This window comes from Heliangelus exortis, chromosome 1 (assembly GCF_036169615.1).
Source record: "Heliangelus exortis chromosome 1, bHelExo1.hap1, whole genome shotgun sequence".
Lineage (NCBI taxonomy): Eukaryota > Metazoa > Chordata > Aves > Apodiformes > Trochilidae > Heliangelus > Heliangelus exortis.
Window position 1 is genome coordinate 116,173,575 of NC_092422.1, and position 20,448 is coordinate 116,194,022.

At 47.0% G+C, this 20,448-nt stretch overlaps 2 protein-coding genes across 4 annotated transcripts in view; one reads left to right on the plus strand and one right to left on the minus strand.

Moving 5' to 3' along the window:
• The window catches only part of VANGL1 (VANGL planar cell polarity protein 1), a 45,723-nt gene extending 26,583 nt beyond the window's left edge, over nt 1-19,140 (plus strand). For 2 of the 3 annotated variants that reach the window (XM_071760241.1, XM_071760232.1), the window contains 4 exons: nt 5,648-5,781; nt 8,964-9,096; nt 11,100-11,334; nt 12,857-19,140. In XM_071760241.1, coding sequence (XP_071616342.1) covers nt 5,648-5,781; nt 8,964-9,096; nt 11,100-11,334; nt 12,857-13,117 — 763 coding nt within the window. In that variant the 3' untranslated portion in view covers nt 13,118-19,140. The remainder of the gene's footprint in view (nt 1-5,647; nt 5,782-8,963; nt 9,097-11,099; nt 11,335-12,856) is intronic. The other variant, XM_071760250.1, reaches the window with a different exon arrangement.
• CASQ2 (calsequestrin 2) overlaps nt 1-20,448 on the minus strand; it is a 155,810-nt gene that overhangs the window by 92,295 nt on the left and 43,067 nt on the right. The gene's annotated exons all lie outside the window — the stretch shown is intronic.

Sequence of the window (20,448 nt, forward strand, 5' to 3'; positions counted from 1 at the left end):
TAGATGGATGTTGGCCTCCTTGCAGGCAGCAGCCCTGCTGCCATCACAGAGGCAGCCTGTTACTATGCTGAGGTTTCCTTCCCTCCCTCCATAAGGGCTTGACCTTGAAGATTCTCTTCCCTGCCTGACCAAATGCCAGAACTTGGGTATCTAAAACAAACTCCCTGCATTTTGGTTGCCTGTTGCCTGTTCCAGGGAGGGCAAGGATTGTGCTTTCCTGCCTTAGCTGAGTGGGGACTTCAGTTGTGTCTGTCTTACAAGAAAGCGTGGTTTTCCTGTTCCCAGGGACTGCAGTCTTGTGCTCTTGACTCTACCAGACTGAAATACTGTTAAAAGTTACAGTGATCAAAAGGCATTTTTCTGCTCTGCTTGCTTGGCCACAGCTGCAAGAGTTCCTTGTCTTGGTATCTCTGCTCAGATCTGACTCCCAGCTTTGTTTACTGGAGAGGACAAAACTGTAGCTAAGGCACTGGTGCTACTGCCAGTTCTACAAAGCACTTGTGCACGACCTTGGTCCCCTTGGAAGCTTTGCTTCAAGGTGCTGCTTGGGAAGGACAATGAGGACCAAATCACTTGCCCTCTGCCAGATGCAAGAGGTCAGTGTAGAGGACGGTGGAAATACCTTTAGTCTATTTACAGTTTTATTTCCAAGGAAAAGTAGTAAAGAATGATGAAGGCCCAGGAACTTGAGCCTCACTTCTACACCTATCAAGAGTTATGTGAAGGAAAGTGGTTTTCTGGGAGGAAGGTGGGATTCTGAGGCTGCTTCTGGGAAGGCACAGAAGTTTTGTGAGCATGTTGGATGAGAGCACTGCTAGAGAGCAAGAAGTGCTGTGGATGAAGCTCAGCACTCCTGGAGACCTCAGCATCTTTTACAGTAGCTAAGCTTGATGCAGTTATAGGCTGGAGACAGCCAGTAAGGCAAAACCAGCTCTGCACAGAAGGTGTTATTGCCTTGTGCAATCCTTGCTCAGCTTCTTCGAGATGCCAGAGCTTCACAACTGGCTGTGGTATGTATTTCATGTGCCCAGAGACCTTGGCTTGTTTTGATGATGCATCTGTTTTGGAGAGCATAAAATGTTGTTTGGGGGAGAGGAGTCTGTGTTGGGAACCATTTGATTAAATAACCCTAGGCTTCATCTGCCCTCAGCCCTTAATTAGCACAGCAGTGATCGGGCCTCTCTGAATATGCCTGTGGATTTTCTAGGTGTGTAACTTATCCTAAACTCTGATGCTACAGGATTTGCATCCGTAGGATGGCAAGGAAGCGGGTGCTTCGGTAGCAAGCAGCTCTTTGTGGATGTGTATTTTTATCTGTTTCTGCAAAAGCATGAGGCACTCCTCTGCTTTTGATGGTTAGCAGTGTCTGGGTGATGGATGGTATAGCACCGTGACAGGCTACATTTCTAGCTTAGCAGGAAAGCTTGAAACTGCTAAAAGCATGTGAATGAGGGCTGCTGCAGGGTTCGACCCCAGTGTGTCCAGTGGCAACTTTGAGCTCAGGGGCGTGGCTCCAGTTGTGGATTTTTTTTCTCCTCCTTTTCTCTTTCACTAACCCTTTCCCACCACTTCAGAACCCTCAAAACCAATTTTCTAGAAACCATCAGCGCCCAAAGCCAGCATTTTGATTATATAAACAAGCTTCTTTCCTTCTGCTTTGTTTCAGTAGAACACTGGCTTCTTTTCCTAGAAAATCTCTAAAACAGCCAATTTCAGTATTGGAGCTGTGTCGCAGGAGGCAGATGCAATGCCCAAATGTTGCCCCTGAGCTGCAGAGTATGGTGGTACCTTAAGTACCAAAATCCCATGTAGCAACAAGCACTTGGGCAAAACTTCCTGACCTACCTTTTGAGTCAAAAAACTTGGCAGTAGTTGCTGCCTTTGTGTCACATAGTCCCCTCCTCCACTTCCTTGGGTGCCCTGTAGAAGTTAATTCATTACTGTTTGTAAAGGACTCTGCATTTCTCCACTGCCAAATACCACTGAGGTACCCTGGTCTTTTGTTGGATTTGCTTGTTTGCTTTCCTTCTTGGCAGTTTGCTGTGACCTGGGCTTCTTCAGGGTAGCAATAGTAGTAATTAAAAATAAAAAACCCAACCCTTCAACCACACAAAATGCAAAGCAAAATGTAGAGCCTTATTGATATCACCTACAAGAAGAACTGGGTTTTCAATGGACCACTGGCCTGTGCAAGGTATTTTTTCTCATGTCCTAGGTTTTGAGTCTGAACTGATGCAAGAAGATGCTTTCTGTGCCTTGATAACACTTCTCTGTTCTGATGGTTTTTTACAATGCCTGAAATACGCAGGGCTGCCTGATCAGCTTTGTAAGGCACGAGGAGGATCCTCACTCTGATCCTCACCAAACAGGCAATTAAATATTGAACCTTCCGGTTCACGTTCTTCCTGCCCTTCCCCATTCTTTTCAAATCCTAAACCCAAGAAAAACTTCAATTTGCCAAAGTGTGGGGTGAATGAATGCAGTGACCAACACGGCACTGAACTCCTCCCGAGACACTGCTGCAAGGAAGCGGCCTCCAAACGCGGGCTCCGGGAAGGCTGCCAGTTCCCATTCCCATCAGAGCTGGTGTGTGGGTGGGGAGGAGGCTTGGTGTGGCCACTTTGTCCTGCTCACAAGGCAGCAGAGGGTCTGCCCTACAGTGGAAAGTCCCAAAAAAATGAATTTCTGTTGAGAAACAGCAGGCTTCCTTAGCATTTTGCTTTGCTCCTACTTGTTCCTCTCAGGGCTGCCCTGTGTGCTTATTTGCTTGCAGCTGCCCTCCTCCTTGCACACTCTTTTGCACAAGTGCATTGGGTGCCTTTCTGCTGGCTTTCTGAAGGCTGTGTCCATTCTGGGGTGGGTTGGTGGGTGGGAGGGGGATTCTCGTTGCTTTGCACTCCCACGTGGGGCAGGGCTGCCTGTCCCGCACTGTGCAGGGTGAGGCTTCTCCTTGATGTGGGTGAAGAGGTTGAGCAACACAGCCCAGAAGGCTCTGATTCAGCCTTCTCCTCTTGCTCTTGCTAATTATTGTGACCCTTGTAATTTTCTTGTCCGCAGCATCTCCTCTTTAATTTTTTTTTTTTAAAGGCAATTTGAAGAGTTGCAGTCTAGCTATCTTCCTAACCAGCCATGCTTATAATGGAGTGTATGGGAGACAAATATGAACTAGCAGAAACTTAGGAAACTGATGTTTAATTATAACTCTCTCCCTAGCTAGCAGCCCCTCTGTGTGACTGGGGTGTCCCATATGTGGGGCTGATCCTGTAATGGATCTGTATCCACAAAAAATAGCTGGGCTTTAATTTTCAGGGCAGTGCTGTTTGCTTTGTGCAACTCTTGCTGTGTTTGGATTTTGGGAGCGCATGCCATTGAATTGGTAGCTTATTTAGTGAGGGGATGGAAGGGCAGTGGGTGGGGGAAGCTGGCATCCTGATGATAAGGTTCTCTGTGGGATCCAGGGAAGAATGTGTTTGTATTAAAATAAATTATTCTCTCCTGTCATTTATTGTGCTTTGTTCTAATAGAGCTAGCTGGTCAATGGAGCACCTCCCAAACATTTTGCACTGGTGGGATGGAAGTCCCAGTGCTGCCTGAAATGACCACAATGTATAACTCTTAATTTTTATCATCTTGTTTTTAGTTGATCCTAGTTTTCCAAATCTTGCATTTTAGGATGAAACTCTATGGAGTTTTAACTTCCTGGGAAGCATATATGGAAAAATTTGGTCATGTTTGAATGTAGCCAAAAGGGGAGAATATGTGCTGCTGCTCTGATGCTGCATGACTTCTATGAAATTTTGTTTTTACACTGAAGCAAATTCACAGTAGAAATCAGAAGTTTGGCAGGGAAAAATAAACCAGCTTTCAGTTGTTCTTTGCCAGCACCTACACGTGTGTTGCAGTGGATCTGCTTCATTAAAGGAAGATTATTTCCTTGATTAAATAGTGGCTTTTCATTCTGTATCAGTAGCTGAGTTCTTAAATGGAATTGCTTTTAACAAACTTGATATGAGGAAATATGAACCAGCACCTGAGAAGTAAAGCTTAAGATGCTCTAGCTGGGTGCAGCGAGACTCCACAGATGGTCGTAAGATGGAATTTGCTTCAAAAGCTAAATTCATCGTGTTAAAGGTACACAGCTAATGAAATATGTGGTGCTGTACCATAATACTGACTGATGAAGGTACACAGTGAACAAGTCTGGGTTTGTTTTTCTTTCTCAGAATCTTGTGAATAGGCTGGCATCTATGCTGAATTCACTGATGAGTGGGAGGGGGGAAAGCTGGAGAATGAGGATGGCAGAGGGTGTGTGCATGTGTTTAAATTACTGGGGTGTGATGCAGAAATTTAATATTAGCACAAGGCACAAGAAAATTTAAATTGCTCCTCTGGGAGCGTGCATTGAACCAGGGGTAGTGCTGAGAATTGAATTTAGGTCTTAATTTGTTCATGTCTTTTTTTCCCACGTTACCATCCTTGTGATGTTTTCTTCCTATGTTGTAATGTGTAAGAATATTTGGTTGCTTTCCTTAGGAAAGGCTTTGTTGGTAGGTGTGAACTTTACAATTAACTGGCAGTAGATGTGTTGGCAATTCCCTTAATTTTTGTGGGTTCAAAATGAAATTAAGTGTGGGTTCTTAGCAAAATGCAGCTGACTGAATTGGTGATCTTAGTGTTTTGCTGGGAGTCCTACTGCCAGCTTGATGCTGCACCTGGGGACATGGAGACAGAGAGAAACCTGGAAAGAGCTATGTCCTAGATCCTGCATGTGTGTTGGCTTTTTTTAAACTCTAGAGCTCTGGCTTGTTTTGAAATACTGTCCTATATGTTCATAGCAGTGCCTACAGACATCTCTACAGACAAAATGATTGCAAAGGAAGATAGCTCTGGGTTGAGCCTTTCCTGTGGCTGGTGCATGTGCTGTTTTGTTCCTGTGTGTCACTGTTTTGTGTAGAGACATCCCTTTAAAGGGAGGGAGTGTCACTGCTCCTTATTCTGTCCCTTGCCTGGGATTTAACAAGCAATACTGAGGTAATCCCTTCTCCTGCAGTCATACTCCTCAGGCAGCGATCTTATCTTGCTGTGAAAACTGAAAAGATTGGGCTCTTGTCAGTGCACAGATGGAGGAGATCTGAGGAGCTTTGAGGTGTGGCTGGAAATGACTCAAAGGCCAAAGCATCCATCCTGATCTGGTCCCTCTGTCCAGGCTGCTCAGCTACAGCAAAACCAGCACAATGCTCTTATCTTCAGCCTGAGCAAGGTCTCTGCATCACAACATCCCTGCTGCTGAGGTGGGCTGTGCTTTGGTTCAGTATTTTCCCATACTGGTGCTTCAGTCTGTGCAGCCCTTGCTTAGGGATTTCCTGTCATTCTCTTATTGAGGTGAAGGCAGTCATTTATCTTACTTCTCAAAGGAAATTTCAGATCCTGGAGAGAGTAATTCTTATTCTGCTCTTGTTGACCAGTTCTGTGGGCATCATGACCCTGTTCCAAATAATGTGGTGACTCCTCCCATTCTTTTTTTTTTTTTTTTTTTTTTTTTCTTTTTCTTTTTTTTCTTCTGTTTTTCCATTCTATTTTAAAGAAACAAAGCAACTTTTTAAAATTTGGGGGGTTTTGTCTTGTGTTTTTTTTCTTCTCTCCCTAGTATCCAGCGAGCTGCACTGGTAGTTCTGGAAAATTACTACAAAGATTTCACAGTCTACAACCCAGCCTTGTTAACAGCCTCCAAATCCCGTGCAGCCAAGCATATGGCAGGTCTGAAAGTCTACAACGTTGACGGTAGGTGAGGTGAAAGGTAGTCTCTGAGACTGGGTGGGATGGGGAAGGGCTGGGTTGGCTTTATGCTTTGTTATGCACACATTCTCACCTTTTTGCTTTGCCAAATCCTTGTCTCTTGCTGGAAATCTTCCTAACAGTGCTGAGTTTGCCAGTTCCAGATGACTTTACAGATGTGTTTAGCCAACAATAAGGCTTTTGTCTTTGCCAGGTGAAATGGCCAAGTTTTGGGTCAGGCTTAATTATTACATGGCTTGACAAGCACTTTTTGTCACCACTGCTTGTTTTAGTCAGCCTTTGCTTTTTGTCACCTTTGGGTCATCTCCTTGGTTGTGCTAGTACAATAAACACAATTTTTAATCTAAATTAGTTCCTCAGTCATTTACCCTGCCACTTCCTCAGGCAGCTTCAGGAAAGTGAAGGAGGTTGATACCCATGTGGGAAGTAGCAGCAGCCTTAGCCATAAATTAGCTGTGCCTGGCTTAGGTGTGTGGCTGTGCTCCCAAGTCATTGTGATGCTAAGCACCTTGTGGAAATCCAGGGGCAGATAACTTTCCCTCTTGAGCTTTCCCATTGACAAACTTGTTTCAAACTGAAGTTTTTCTTTCTTTCTTTGAAGAGGCCTGTGGGAGGATGGCTGGGTGGATCCCTATGGACATTCAAAGCAGTGAAAACTGGACTCAAGTCACTTGGCACTCTTAAACCCTGTCAGTGAAAGTTGGACTTGATAAGCAGGGTGTGCTCAGCTGTCACAGCTTTTATAGGAGTGAATATTCCTTTGAGGGAAGAGCTGAAGTTGCGTAGAGAAGCTTGTATGGTGAAGGACAGCTAAAGTCCTGTGACAAGATGATGTAAGACACATCCTGCCCATGAATAGCTCAGTATTGAAAGGCTTTTGAGAGCTGGAAGGGAAAAGGGACTGAAGGGACTTAGCTGGGCAACATTGTTGTGTGTGCAGGGAGTGGAGACTGAAATATGAAGGGTATCTGTCACATGGAAAAACATGACACATGGTTGTTTTACCTTCAACATAGCTTCAGTGCCTTATGGGTTTGGGTTTTGGTGTTTTGATTTTTGGGGGTTTCCTTGTGGGTTTTTTGTTTGTTGGTTTTGGGGTTTTTTTGTTTTTTGGTTTTGTTTGTTTTGGGGGGGTTTATGTTTTGTTTGTTGGGTTTTTTTTTGTGACTTTAGGGCAAGGTCTTTGAAACTGCTTAATGTTTCCCCCAAATCTGCTCACTTTCAATGATATGTGGTGTGTGGAAAGTGAAAGCTTCCCAATGCCAGTGGTGTCTGAACACCATTCAGACCTAACTGCCTGCCAGCCTGGCTTCAGGACTTACCATTTTGCAGCATCCCTTTCGGGAGGTGGCAGGGTCTGTTCCTGTAACACCTACTGGGATGTTGGGGTTCCTAAGCTCAGAGGAAAAACTATTGGTGTGGGGTAGTGTTAGTAGCCTAGGAGCTGCTCACTCACAAAACTTTGTTAGAAGAGAATGAATCAGAAGCAAGCTCCAGATGTGTTGGGATGCAAGTGTCAAGCTCATGAGCTTGGCAGGGCCTGAAAACTCCTGCCTTCCCTTCCAGTGCTGGTTTCCTGGGCTGTTCCTTCTGCAGTGCTGCTGCCTTTGCAGATGTGGAAGTCTCGGGCTTAGAGGCATATCCTTAAGAAGATTCCCATCCATTTTACAAAGTGGAACGTAGTTCTGGCTACAACTTATCTTGGCATCCTGACAGTCTTACACTCTCCATGAGAAAAGACAGTAATGCTATTAAGGCAGCCTAATTTGTTGGCAGCTTGTGTATTTGGTACTGAAGCAGCCAGGAAGGAAAAACATCTTGCTGTAATCTCACTTATGCAGTGTGGGGAGGCTCACCTTCAAAACCAGGATTTTCATTGCCAGGCATAGTCAACAAGACCAATTACAGTTCTAACTGAAATTTGGGATCTATTGTCTCCCTTGAGTCATACCCTCCATTTCAGGGCTGTCAAACAAAGTCTGAAGTGTTTAGACTCTTGAGGCACTGTCTGTGTGTGTCTGTGTGTGAATGCTCATCCTTGCCACTGCTGAGGAAAGAAGCAACCTTTCCACAAGCTTTTGCCTTGGAATCTGGTTTTTGCTTTTTAGGAAGAAACCTAAAAAGTTGCCCTTGCCTGAGCAGCACAATTTGAAGCATGTCTGTATAATTGATGTGGCTTAACCAGTGCCAGTGGAGAGTGTGGGCTTTCAGAGCAGTTAGTCAGAAGAGCAGCTTTTGGTGGTTTGGAGGCAGTCCTAGACTTCTCCATTTTCCTTCTGGGTAGACCCACGTCTATCCTCTAGATACATAGTAGGGCTGCTAAACTGTTCTGCGACAACATTTTTTTTTTTTTCCCCTCCCTCTCTGCCCAAGCAGCCAGAGCTGTGATTTTCATGGAGGAATTGCAGAACCTGCTTCTGCAATTGAAGGTTGTGTAGTAGACAGCTCTGTCACTTGACTGGGTGTTACAGAGCAGGTTGTAGCTTCCCTGCTGCTATAGCTGTGTAGGATCTGTTAAGAGCAACAGAAGCACTAATGGCAGGTGCTGCTCTGAGAGCCCTGAAGAGCTACTAGTCCCCAGCCTGCCCTCTTGCAGAACTGCTGCTCTGACAGCATCTGCCCTTCTGGAGAACCCTGAGCTTTGTCTGGAGGTGACCCTGCTGCTACTGCATCCTGTTGTTTTTCCCTGTGTGTAACTGTCTGGAGTTTGGCTTTTGTTCATTCATCTCCATGTCTCGTTCTTGTACTTATCTTTCTCCTCTTTCCAATTCTTCACTTCTTGTTCTCTCACACTGTCTTGTTGCTGAATTGTGCTGTGTTCCAGCTGCCCTTGCCTTCAAGCTGAAAACATATATAATGGGCGGTAAGTTGCATCCTTGGCATGTGCACCTCACCTCTGCTTTTGTGTATGTTGTGCAAGATCCTTCATCCCAACTAACTTCCCTCATCCACAAGCCAAAGCCCCCTCTGCAAGCCTGTACTGTCTGGTGGGTTTCCTATCAGAGCTCCTGTGCACTGGGGAAGAGTTTATAGCTTCGGCTGGGAAGGCTGGAGCCATGGAGTGCTTGTGACAGACATCTGAAGTGTTGTTCTGTCCCATCCCCAGTCCTGTGGCTGTAACACCACCTTCCTTATCTCCTTTTCTTTTGCATCCCTGACTCCTGAAGGCCCAGGTAACAATGCTTCTGGGCAGTCCCGTGCCATGATTGCAGCTGCAGCCCGTCGCAGGGACTCCAGTCACAACGAGCTCTACTACGAAGAGGCCGACCACGAGCGCCGGGTCAAAAAACGCCGTGCAAGGTAAAGCTTCCCCTTCCTGAGTGCTGCTCCCTGGGGATTCAGGGCTGGGATGTTGGGGCTTGCTGAGACGCAAAGGGGAGTGGGGGGGGTGATTAAGGGGTGGGGTTTGGCTGTAAATCTGTCACAGTGTATGAAACCCAGATGCACAAGGGACAGCTTGCAACTGGAATTATCTGAAGAACATACATAAAGCAGAGCACTTGTTTATTATGCCAGATAAGCTAATGCGATGTCACGGATTAGGGAACAGTCCAGTGCTTGACAAATCCATAGCTACTTGCTGTAGGAAATCCCATTATTTCCCCCGTGCCCAGGCTTGTCGTCTCAGCTCAAGTAATCCAGGGACAGGATCAGTGGAGCACTTGGTGGAGCCTCCTCATGAGCGAGGGGAATATTTGTGTTTACAGGCTACTGAAAGAGGCAGTTTGCCCTTTTCAATGAGGTGGGGAGAAAAGGCATGACCAGAAGTGGTTGCATTTTATTTTGAAACATTGGAATGTTTTCTTCCAGTCACGCTGAGGCTGCAGCATTGGTGCTTTGTTGAGGTGACCTGAGATAGTGCCTCAATTCGCTCTGCAGCTAATTACAGTCTGTAGCTAACATATCTAACAGTTCAAGGCAAGTTGCTCGTGGAAAGACACCCCTAAACTGAGCTGTGTTGGAAGGAATGTGCCTTAACTGGAAGGAGCTGGCTTGTTTTGTGCTTTCTTTTGGCAATTTATAGTTCATTGGGAAACTGCTGGCTCAGTGTTCCCCCATAGCTTGCTTTGGTCTGACCTGTGCTCCACAGCTGCTGTCTTTTGGGCTCTCTTCCAACCTTGGAGCCATAGGAACTTAAACTTTCCTTTCTGTGCAGTGTTGCATCCCAACTTGGGTACATCTCCCTTGCTTGGCGAGTTTGGTTAGAACAGCTGCTTAGTCAGAGGAAAACCATCAGTCAGTAGAAGACCAGGCCAGTTGTTTCAAAGGAGAAAGGTCAGATTTGCAGCAAAAAGATACAAGGAGGTTAGAAACTGATTTCCACCCCCATCTCCCTGAAGTCAAATTAAACAAAATGGTCAGGGTTCAGGGCTTCTCATGCTGTTCCTAGTATATAGTCTGATTGCAGTATGCTATAACTGTGTTTTGTCATAAGGCAGATTCCCCTGACTGTAGGACTCTATGGGTATTGAAGGCAGTGTGGACAGTAGCTGGTGACTTGAGTAGAAATCTTCCTACTTGTTAATAGAAATCTAACAAGTCCTGTCTGGAGGGACAAGGGAGGGTTTTGGGTTTGGTTCTGCCATTATTGTTGCTTTTCCCTTACTAATTGTAATGTAGCCCCTCACTCATTACTGTTCACTGAGCTAGTGTGCCAGTGTCATTTGGCATCTGTTTGCCTTTTTCTGGTGTGGTCTTGGTGTTTGCTCACCTGCGCCAACACAGGAATGGTTTGCAGAACACAGATTTAGCTGCAGTTTTTGCCACTGCTCAGCAATCACTCAGCAGCACAAAGTCTGTACCCAGCTGGTGTGAATGGAAGCAGACTGCATCTTCTGAGCACAGAGAGTCACAGAGCAGTCTGTGTGCTGGGTCATGATAGTTTATAGCCAGTCTCTCCTTGCTTGTCCTTATGCTTCACGCTGTGGGTATTGTGTACTGGAACTGTTGTCTTCAAAGACGTGAATTAAATACTGGGGCAGCTGTGTCTTGTTTGAGTCACGTAGCTGATGTTTTTGCTTTGTTGGCAGAACCAAGTATGACACTTGGGCTTTTAAAGTCTTAGTCCTTGTTTATGACCCTGGGTTGCTGGATGGCATAGGCAGGGAAAGAAAAGCTTCTGTCTAACCTTCAGACTGTCCATAGAAAAGATTTTACTTAAATTGTCTGATGGCAGTCAGTGAGTTAGTGGCAGAGATGGCAATAGGAGCGTGTAAATCCTGACTTCCAGGCTCTGCTTTAACCACAAACCCATCCTGCCTTTTTCTGTTGTAACTCTTACTGTCCTGATTTTCCTCTTGCAGGCTTGTGGTTGCAGTGGAGGAGGCTTTCACTCACATCAAACGCCTCCAGGCAGAGGAACAGCAGAAAGCCCCCGGAGAGATGATGGACCCCCGAGAAGCAGCCCAGGCAATCTTCCCTTCCATGGCAAGAGCTCTGCAGAAATACCTTCGCACCACCCGCCAGCAACAGTATCACAGCATGGAGAGCATCTTGCAACACTTATCATTCTGCATCACCAATAACATGACACCAAAGGTAATGTTTTCTCTAAGGTTAGCACTGGGAAGAGGGGGAAAGAGATGGGACATCTCTATGTGTATGTAGAACAGAAAATTGTCAGGTGATTGGGGGTTTTCATAGTCACTTCTGTGATATGATCAGTGCATCATAGGCTGTGTTGAGTCTTAAAGGGATGTTATGTTTCTTCTACTGCATCTTCTGCCTCTTTTTATCTGAAAGTGCCTGTGAGATAATTGTTCTTGGGTCTAGTTCAGCCAAGGGAGTACTAAAGAAGTGTCAAAGATGGTGGCTTTAACTCACAGAGAGAGAGTAGCAGCATGATGTGGGTGGCAACCTGCAGAGGACCAATATTGGGGGTTTTTTCATCCTCTCTGCAGTGCTGTATTTTGGACCCCTTCTAATTATCACCTAAATCCCTGTCTGACAGTGTTTCTGATTCGTGGACCACTTGGTCCAATGTCAGTTTGCTGCTTCACACCCTGACTGTGACTATCAACTTGCAGAGACAGGGAGGGACTGAATGATGAGGGTCACACAATTCCCCTCCCACTCTCCACCTTCTTCTCTAACAACATCCTACAATCCTTAAGAAGGGTTAGTAATGCAAGAATCACTCCTGGACATTTACCCAGGACTTATTCCACTAAGAACAGGAATGCTGCCAAGAGATGGGGCTCTTGGCACCCTCTCACTAGGGTCCACCTGGGGCCTCACCCAGGTACGCAAGGGACAGTTCTGCTATTAAGATTGCAAAGAAAACTTTAAGATACAAGGGACATTAAACCATATTCCCTATTCTGCATTCGGTTTTCCAGCCTCAGTCAGGCTGCAAACGTGGAAAGCTCTGCTTTGTGACTTTACTTGTACTCTACTGACCTGCTGCTGGACAGCTGTGCTGACAGCAGAAGTTAAGGATATGACTGGCTATGCTGGGATGTATCCTCCTGAAAGAAGATCTCCTGGTGGTTGTGTCTGCTCTTAAGGAGCAGCTAAGGGAACTGGGATTGTTTAGTCTGGAGAAGAGGAGGCTGAGAGGAGACCTCATCAATCTCTTCAACTACCTCAAGGGAGGCTGGAGTGAGGAGGGAAACAGCCTCTTCTTAGTGGTGTGTGATAGGACCAGAGGAAATGGAAGGAAGCTGCACCAGGGGAGGTTTAGGTTGGATGTTGGGAAACATTTTTTCACTGAGAGGGCTGTCAGGCATTGGAATGGCCCAGGACAGTGGTGGAGTCACCATCCCTGGAGGCATTTAAAAGGTCTGGTCCTTAGGGACATGGTTTAGTAGTTGACTGTGATGTTAGTCAAAGGTTGGACTGGATGATCTTAGAGGCCTCTTCCAACCTAAATATTCTGTGGTTCTGTGGAAGGAGCTGGGAGGGTTTAGGGGGTAAGATGCCTCCTGAAGCGTAGAAGCTGAAACACTTTGCAGCACGGCAAGTCCGTGCTCGTGAGGCCGTATCTGGGCATGGGGTGAGAGCATTGATGCAGAGTGAGTTGTGGGGCCAGCACTAACAGCCCGTGTCCCTCTCTTGGCAGGCATTCCTGGAGCGTTACCTCAGCCCGGGCCCAACCCTCCAGTACGACAGGGATCGCTGGTTCTCCAAGCAGTGGACGCTTGTCAGCGAGGAAGCGGTCACAAGCGGGTTACAAGACGGCGTTGTTTTTGTCCTCAAGTGCTTGGACTTCAGCCTTGTTGTTAATGTGAAGAAAATCCCCTTCATCAAACTCTCAGAAGAGTTCATAGACCCTAAATCTCATAAATTTGTCCTCCGCTTACAGTCTGAGACTTCAGTCTAAGGGATTTTTGAGGGTGGGTTGTTTGGGGATTTTTTTTTTTTTTTCAATATTGTGCTTTTGGGTTTAATTTCCCCAATGCTGACTGAAACTGGCAGATGATGGACCAGTAATATTTTACCATCTGCACTTTATTTGGAAGGGGGAGGGGGGAGCTGCGATATCTTATCTAGAAAGAAATATCTTAAGAGGCGACAGGGTGACTTGGCTCAGTTAGCTCAGCCTTGGAGACAGAACAGATATATTTTTTCCTTTTCCTTCCCCTTCCTAAGCATACTGTAAACCTCACGCTTCCCTTTCTCTGCACATCTGCAGCGTTGGTGTTTTTGTTGGAGCGCTGCCTTACGCGCGCCTGCGCTCTTGCGTCTCTGCTTTTGCTACCTGTAGCTGTTTCTCAGAGCACGGTGCCCACCTCTCCATTACACAAACCTGCTGCTCACACAGGGGCATGGCAGTCCCTGTTCACCCAGAGAGGAGGGGGTGTCAAAGGGTAGGTGTGAGAGGCCTGCCCCTGTGAGCCACCTATCCTGGAGACTGAAGACTTCTATTCTTGTCCTCTTCTCCACATGCCCTCTTCTGTCAGCGCTTGATTTGTACAAGCATAGTGGGATGGTTTTGCTCTCTGTGTCTCTGTGAAGTTGTTTGTCTTTAACCAGATCAGCCCATCTTGCATCTCTTCAATTATTTTTTTTTAACCGGTGCTTACAGTGAAACTGTTCTGTGTGACACAGCTCCCTGTTATCTCCCACTTGTTTCCCTCTCTCCTGCTTGCCTGGACCTTTTTCAGGCACTCCCAAGGCTCCCTGTTTTTGTCCCCTTCTGTTTGACTTTCCAAATGTGTTTCTTCTGCCGTGGTCCCCTTGGAGTCTGCCTTACCGCCGCTTCCTTTTGCACCTAAAAGGGCTGCATATTTGCACTGGGACAGGGTAGGTAAGTTAGCTGGCTCCTCCTCAGATAAATCACAGACCCTCCCTACATCTGACAGCCTCTCTGAGAGTTAGGGGCGTGCAGGCAAGAATGTGCCCCTCTCTTTCCACCACTTTGAAGTGTGTCTAGAGGAAAAATGGGCAAAAGCACTTCCCTCCTGCAGGAGAGGAGCCAGGGAAGGGCTGACCTCTGCCATGTGCACTTGCTCTGGGGAACTGCTGTGCTCTGGAAACACTGCAGTGTGTCCTTTTCCACCATACGCCTTCAGCTATAGCTAAGAAATACCAAACTATGTCTGAATGTTGAAAATCTGCCTGCCTTTCTTGGCCTTTCTCTACCACAGGAGTTTCAGCTCGGTGGAGAGATGCATAGCTCCACCAGTTTGGTTTGTAACTGCATCTTTGCCCATCAGTGCAGCTTGCATGTGTGGCTTGTGGCATCTGTTTGGGATTTGAGGAGTTTTGAAAAGTTTGTTTTTATCAATGAGTCTAAAGTGGTGTCTGAAGTCTGAGTGCTGCCACAGGGTGTTGTGTGACACTGGAGCCAGCTCCAAGTCTGGCAGCGACCTGTTTCCCATCAGGTCCCTAGAAGACCCTCCCTGAGCTCTGTGATGTTAGATTTGTGTGTCTGAATGCAAACACTGCATTCGTTCTGCCTAACCCTTTGCCATGCAAATATCTCTGTCAGACAGGACCTGACCTGTCCTCCATACAGATGTCTTAATGTAGAGGGCCCCAGTTCAGCGAGGTATGTAAGCCAGTGCCTTTCATTGCCAGGGTGCATCATTTTCCAAGAGGGGCTGTGGCAACTTCATCTTCCTTGGCCAACTCCAGCAGCTCGTGGGAATGTCTCCATGCTCCCACCAGTATGAGGCAGCCCAGCTAAGAGGCAGGGCTCTGCTAGTCTTGCGTGGCTAGTGTGGGCTGGCTTGTGCCCTCCACAAGCTGGTGGGGTGGAGCAGTAACCTTAAATGGAGGTGCTGGGGACAGGCAGGGGGGTCCAGCCTCTTCCAGCTTCAGCAGTGATGGAGCTGCACGTCCAGCAGCACCTGTGGATAGTCTTCTTGGGATCAAGGGAGCATCCTGATGAGCAAGGGTCCAAAGTGGCAATTCCCATCCAAAGTGACACCTGGAGTCTTAAGTCTCTCACACCTTTCTTACTAGTGCATGGTGGTCACCTAGATCCCATCTTCTCCATGTAACATGCCAGTTGTGATTGTGAGGAAACTAGATGGCACAGGATGGGATGGCATTAGGCCCACATCCTTTAGAGGATGGGAAATAGATAAAGTTATCTCTTCTCTAAACCTACTGTTTGGATTTCTTTCTAGGTCAGGCTTTCTGGTAGTCTGTACAGGGATTCTTTTATTGACTGTGGCCTTTGCAGTATTTAATTTTGAAAAAAATAGTTTATACCCTTCTTAACAAAAAAAAAAAAAAAAAAAACAAGGAAAAGGGAGCATGTATTGTCTGACACTTGGCTGTCCTTAAGATACATGTATCTGGCTTTTATGATGCGCATAACCAGCAAGGTGGGAGATAGTGGGAATAGCTTGGGAGACTGTGGAGCACTTAGGTCAATGAGGAGGCAACTGCCTGTGGCTGAATTGGCTCATTTTTGTGAAGCCAGAACAAGAACCACCTTGCTGGGGGCATGGGCGTGCCATGTGCGTGAGAGCACCCTGTCTCAGCCATGTCTGTAAAACTTTGATTTTCCCAGGATTTCCTTTCCTTTTCCCTCCCACGTGAGGGGGGTTGTCTGACAGTATCTGCTCAGGAAACTCATGTCTTAATTGCATTAAATCCTTGAACACATGGAGAACCAGGCAGAAGCAGCATGTGCTTGCTCTGGGTCTCCTTCCTCATCTGGGTGCTTCCTGCCATAGAAAAGGACAATGTCAGTAGGGGCCAACTCCTACCTTAAAGCCTTCTTCCTTGTGCCAGCAGCGTGAATGCTTTTGCTTTGAATCTGAGGGAGAGGACTTGGCCTCTCAAAGGGTCTCTTTAAAGATGTAACCTGCTTAGGGTTGAGGACAAACTGAAAGGGGAAATTGAGATGCCCGAGTATTCCTTGGGTTTGGTTTGGTTTTTTTATTTTATTTTTTAGGGTCTCTCATTTCCCTTCTGTGTGCAAAATCAGAGGACCAATGTCATACCTACCTCACTGGGGTGTTGTGAGGCTAAACTCAACTTGTTGTCAAGGGCTTTGAGATCCATAGATGTATCTGTGGCATCTGTAGGAATTCAGACTTTTCATAAAAAGGGGTGAGAGCAGACTGGTTTGTTTAGCTCTGTTTATAGCCAGCTAATGAGTAAGAATCGAATCACAGGGAATGAAGCTCTGATCCAAAATCCTGCAGTCCTTATTTCTGCAGAGCTTGCCAAGAGCTGAGCATAATAAGGCTTGTAGAGTTTGCCAGCCAAGTGCAGGCTGTTTTCCTCTGAATGCCTCTCCTATCCTGCACTGTCTCCTTGCACATATTCTTCTTCCTTTCTCCCGGCCTGAATACTTGTACCTGACTGGGAATTGTTTTTTTCTAGAATTCAAGTGGTTTGTAAGACAACTCTGTTTGTGGTGAAGTGGACAATGTCCTCCTCCTCAGAGAGCATTGCACTGGACATCCTTCATTAAAGGCTGAACCATTCAATAGGGTGCAGCATCACCTAGCCAGAAGTGGTGGTGCCCCACTCCTCTCTTCCATGCTGGTGTTTTTCCTGTGACTGTCAAGTATGCTGCTTGGATAAAGGCTTTGGGCTTTTGCTCTCAGAGTTGTTACAAAGCCATGCTGAGATTTTCCAAAACCAGATGCAGCTAAGACTTACAAATGTTTCAGAGCAGATGGAAATGGCTGTGGGTTTCCACGAAGGCTGGCTTCTTCTTTCATGGCTAAAGAATGAAAGATTTGGATTTACTCCTGCTTCTAGGAGTGTAGAGGCAGATACTAGACCCTCAGTATCTTGCCAGTCCTGTGACCAGGCTTGGGCAAAGGTTGTTAGCATTTCTGTTCACCTCTCACTGCCATGCGGCCTCAGCCATCCTTTGTGTAGGCTCTGTGGAGCTGCCCCAGGTCTCAAGACTCCTTTCCTGCTCAGCCTGGAGAGGTGCTGGGAGGGGGGGAGCTGCTTGCAACTACCAGTTTTCATGCTGTGGAGGGGAGATGTTGCCACCCACACACTCCTGTAGGTAGCAGGGAAGCTGAGGGGGGATGCACTGTGCATGAAAATGTGGGGTGATACAGCTTGCTGGCACAGCAAGGTCTGCTCCTTTTGCTGGGCTTGTCCTGGCTGCCTTCAAGAGCAGTGCACCCTTGAAGGGGTATATTGGAGGAAAAGGCAGATATGATTTCAGTCTTTCCAGCCATTCCTCTGACTTCTGCCTCTAAAAACTTCCCTGCCAGAAACTTCAGTCATTCCACCTCCCATGCTCCCCTCCCTTTTTTCCCCAAAGTTCTCCAGTGAGGCAGAACAAGTATCTGCTGAGATGGGAGGTGTTGAGGCTGGAGCTTGGAGGCAGCTCAAGTTTGGGGGCTATCTAAACAAACCCCAACCCTCACAGAGCCTCAGCTCCTTCTTTTGTGATGGGGAGCTCCACACAAAGCCTCGGGTACCGGCCGTTGCCAAATATGCCAAAAGCTGTGGGGAAGCAATTTCTTAAGATATACCCTGCATAAGTGGCTTTTAAAAGGTTTGCTTGAGATGTGCTTGTTTCCAACACTTGCTACTGAGGAAACTGGAAAGATCTCTACCATGTGGAAACCTACTAAAAGCCAGTTTCATCTTGCTTACCAAAACTTGTAAGCCTGCCCTTTTCAAAGATAAAACAAAAGTCTTGCAGTCTGCTCAGTCCTGCCCCGCCGTATGAGAGCTGTTCACAAGATGTGTGTGCAGGTGTCTGCTTCCCCATTCAGTCTGTGCCTCTCTGTGCTTTTTTCCCTTGTAGGTGTGTGCATTCTGCATGTGTAAAGCCTCAAGTCAGGCTTGGTAAGGTTCAGTGTTTTAAACTGTGTTAAGAAGGAAGTGCTCTTGGGATTGAGCTGTTGGTTAGTTTCATTGTTTTGGTTTGTTTTTAAAAAGCGCATTAAACCCCCCTCCCCCCCCCCCAAAAAAAAAACAAAAACCAACGAACAAAAAATCCACAAAACAAATTAAAAAAAAAAAACACCTCAAATTTCTGTTCTCCTAAAAGAGATGGCTTCGGGCCAGGAAGTCTCCTACAGCAACATGCATCCTCCTGCATTCAGGCTCCTGCCTCCAATAGATGATGACCCAAAAGTCAGCGTTTCCCACTGCTGCTCTGTGACCAGTGTGGATTGCTTTGGGATTCTTCTGAGCCTGATCCCTGCAGCACCAGAGCTACAGCCTGTGTTACCACCACCCCCCCCCTCTCTGCATGCCTCCAAGAGACTGCTTTTTGTATCCCCGTAACACACTGAAGCCCTGCGAGCAGCAGCCAGCCCTGCCCTGCCTCTGCTCTGCTAAGAGGAGGAGGAGGAGGAGTCCTTCCCTCCGGCTGCTTCCCGGGCACCTCTCACCAGCGCTAGCAAAGCTTGGGGGTATCCCCCGTGTGCATGAGGGGATGCTGAGGCTCACTCCCTGCACAGACGTGACTGTGAAGGAATCTTACACTCTTCTGTGCCTGTTTCTTGGATTCAGCATTATTGTGTCTTTGGGAAGGGGGGTGGGAGCCAACGCCCTTCCCTCGCCCTCTTTTGATCACTGTGTAATACTCCTTTTTCTACACAAACTGTGTATAGTAAGATGAGTTTTGACAAGGTTTTCTAATTAATAGACACTAACCAGCATTTCTGTTTGTTGTTCGGTTGTTTTGGGTTTTTTTCCCTCTTCTTTGCACATGTGACTTTAACTGCAATGGTACATGGTCTTTCTGTTCTTTTCTAATCGTGAACTTAAGTAAGCAAATTCCTGGTGTCTGTGACATTAATGCACTGTGGGTCTAGCCTAGTAAATTGTTCTGTTCCAAGCTGGGTTCTCTTAAGTTATAGCTGGATGGGGTTTTGTTGTTTTTAAACTGAAACATAAAACTGTTTTACACTTTGCATATTTTGTACAGTAAAATTCTGGAAATAAACTGAAACCAGATTGGATTGTCCCACTCCTTCCTCTTATCCTTTCAGAAAAAAAAAAAAAAAAATACAAAAACAACAAAACAAGCTTTTCTGGCCTTCAAGCATTCCTTAGCTGTGGCTGGGAGGGGCCCTGCAAACATGTGGTTTAACCTTTTTGAGGCTGTTTTCTTGACACCCTCATTCTAGACCTTTCTGATCTGCCCTGCCACAGTGCAATGCAAACTCATTTATCACCCCTGAAGAGACTGGTAGGTGACTGCTTTGAACTCCTGAAATCTCAAATGGTGGGGAGCAAGAAAATGCAGCTGGTGTGGTGGGGGGGGGCATGACTGAAGCAGGAACAGGTTTTTCTGCCTCCTGTCTTCTCTCTTAGTTTGCACATGAATTATGAAGTGCAGGAGTTCCTTGTTTGGAGCAAGTAGGGAGGAGGAGTGGTGAGAGGAGGAAAAGCCAGTGCTCCTTGTTTGTGTGGATGTGAGCCTGTGCTGGGATAAAGCAACGTGCGGGGATCTCGCCTCAACAGCACCTGTGGGTGCGGCTCTCCTTCCCCACCTCCAGTTTCCATCACCAGCGTGCCCAGAGCTTGGAAAGACCAAGCTGGCTGTGCCTGAGGAAATAAGGGAGCAGCCTTCTTACCTAGACAGACTTCTGTGTGCTCACTCTTCAGGAAAAAGCCCTCTTTGGGGGGGAGAACCTGGCCTCGTAGCTGCACCCTGCCCGGCACATCTCGGGGGCTTCCACTGCTGGAAACATCCACAGCATGCTGCTGGGCAGTGACAAACAGGAGTGCAGGAGTTGTGGAGATAACCAGCACATGTGCAGAGGCCAGTGCAGAGAAACACTGCACAAATAGATTATTCTTTACTCAAGGGGGGAGCGTTTAGGCAGCTGAGCACTGAACTAAAGCCCAAGAGGAAGCAGGAAGGGTGTGCAGGATCCTGTCTCCTGCCCTCCCTTGATTTTTCTGCTTTTGATCAGTCCCCCTCATCCTGCTGGTGCTTTGGCAGTGCCCAGCACTGGGTGGTTCACAGTGCAGCTCCTGGAGGTGGGCAGGGAAAGGAAATAGCCCAGCCACTGCCCTGCAGAGCCTGTGATGGGTGTAGAGCCATTGCTGACCCCCTCCTGCCCCTCAGAGGATGGCCTGACCCACTGTGCTGGAGCTGTGTGTGTAAAGGCCCTGTGGGAGCTGACTGTGGGAAGGTGTGGGAAGCAGGGGCTTGGCACACACAAGTTAATCTGCTCATCGGCCTCGTCCCAGGCTTTCAGCCTTGAAAGTTGTGTCTTTACATGCGAGTTCATCATGGTCTGTTTCATTTGTGGC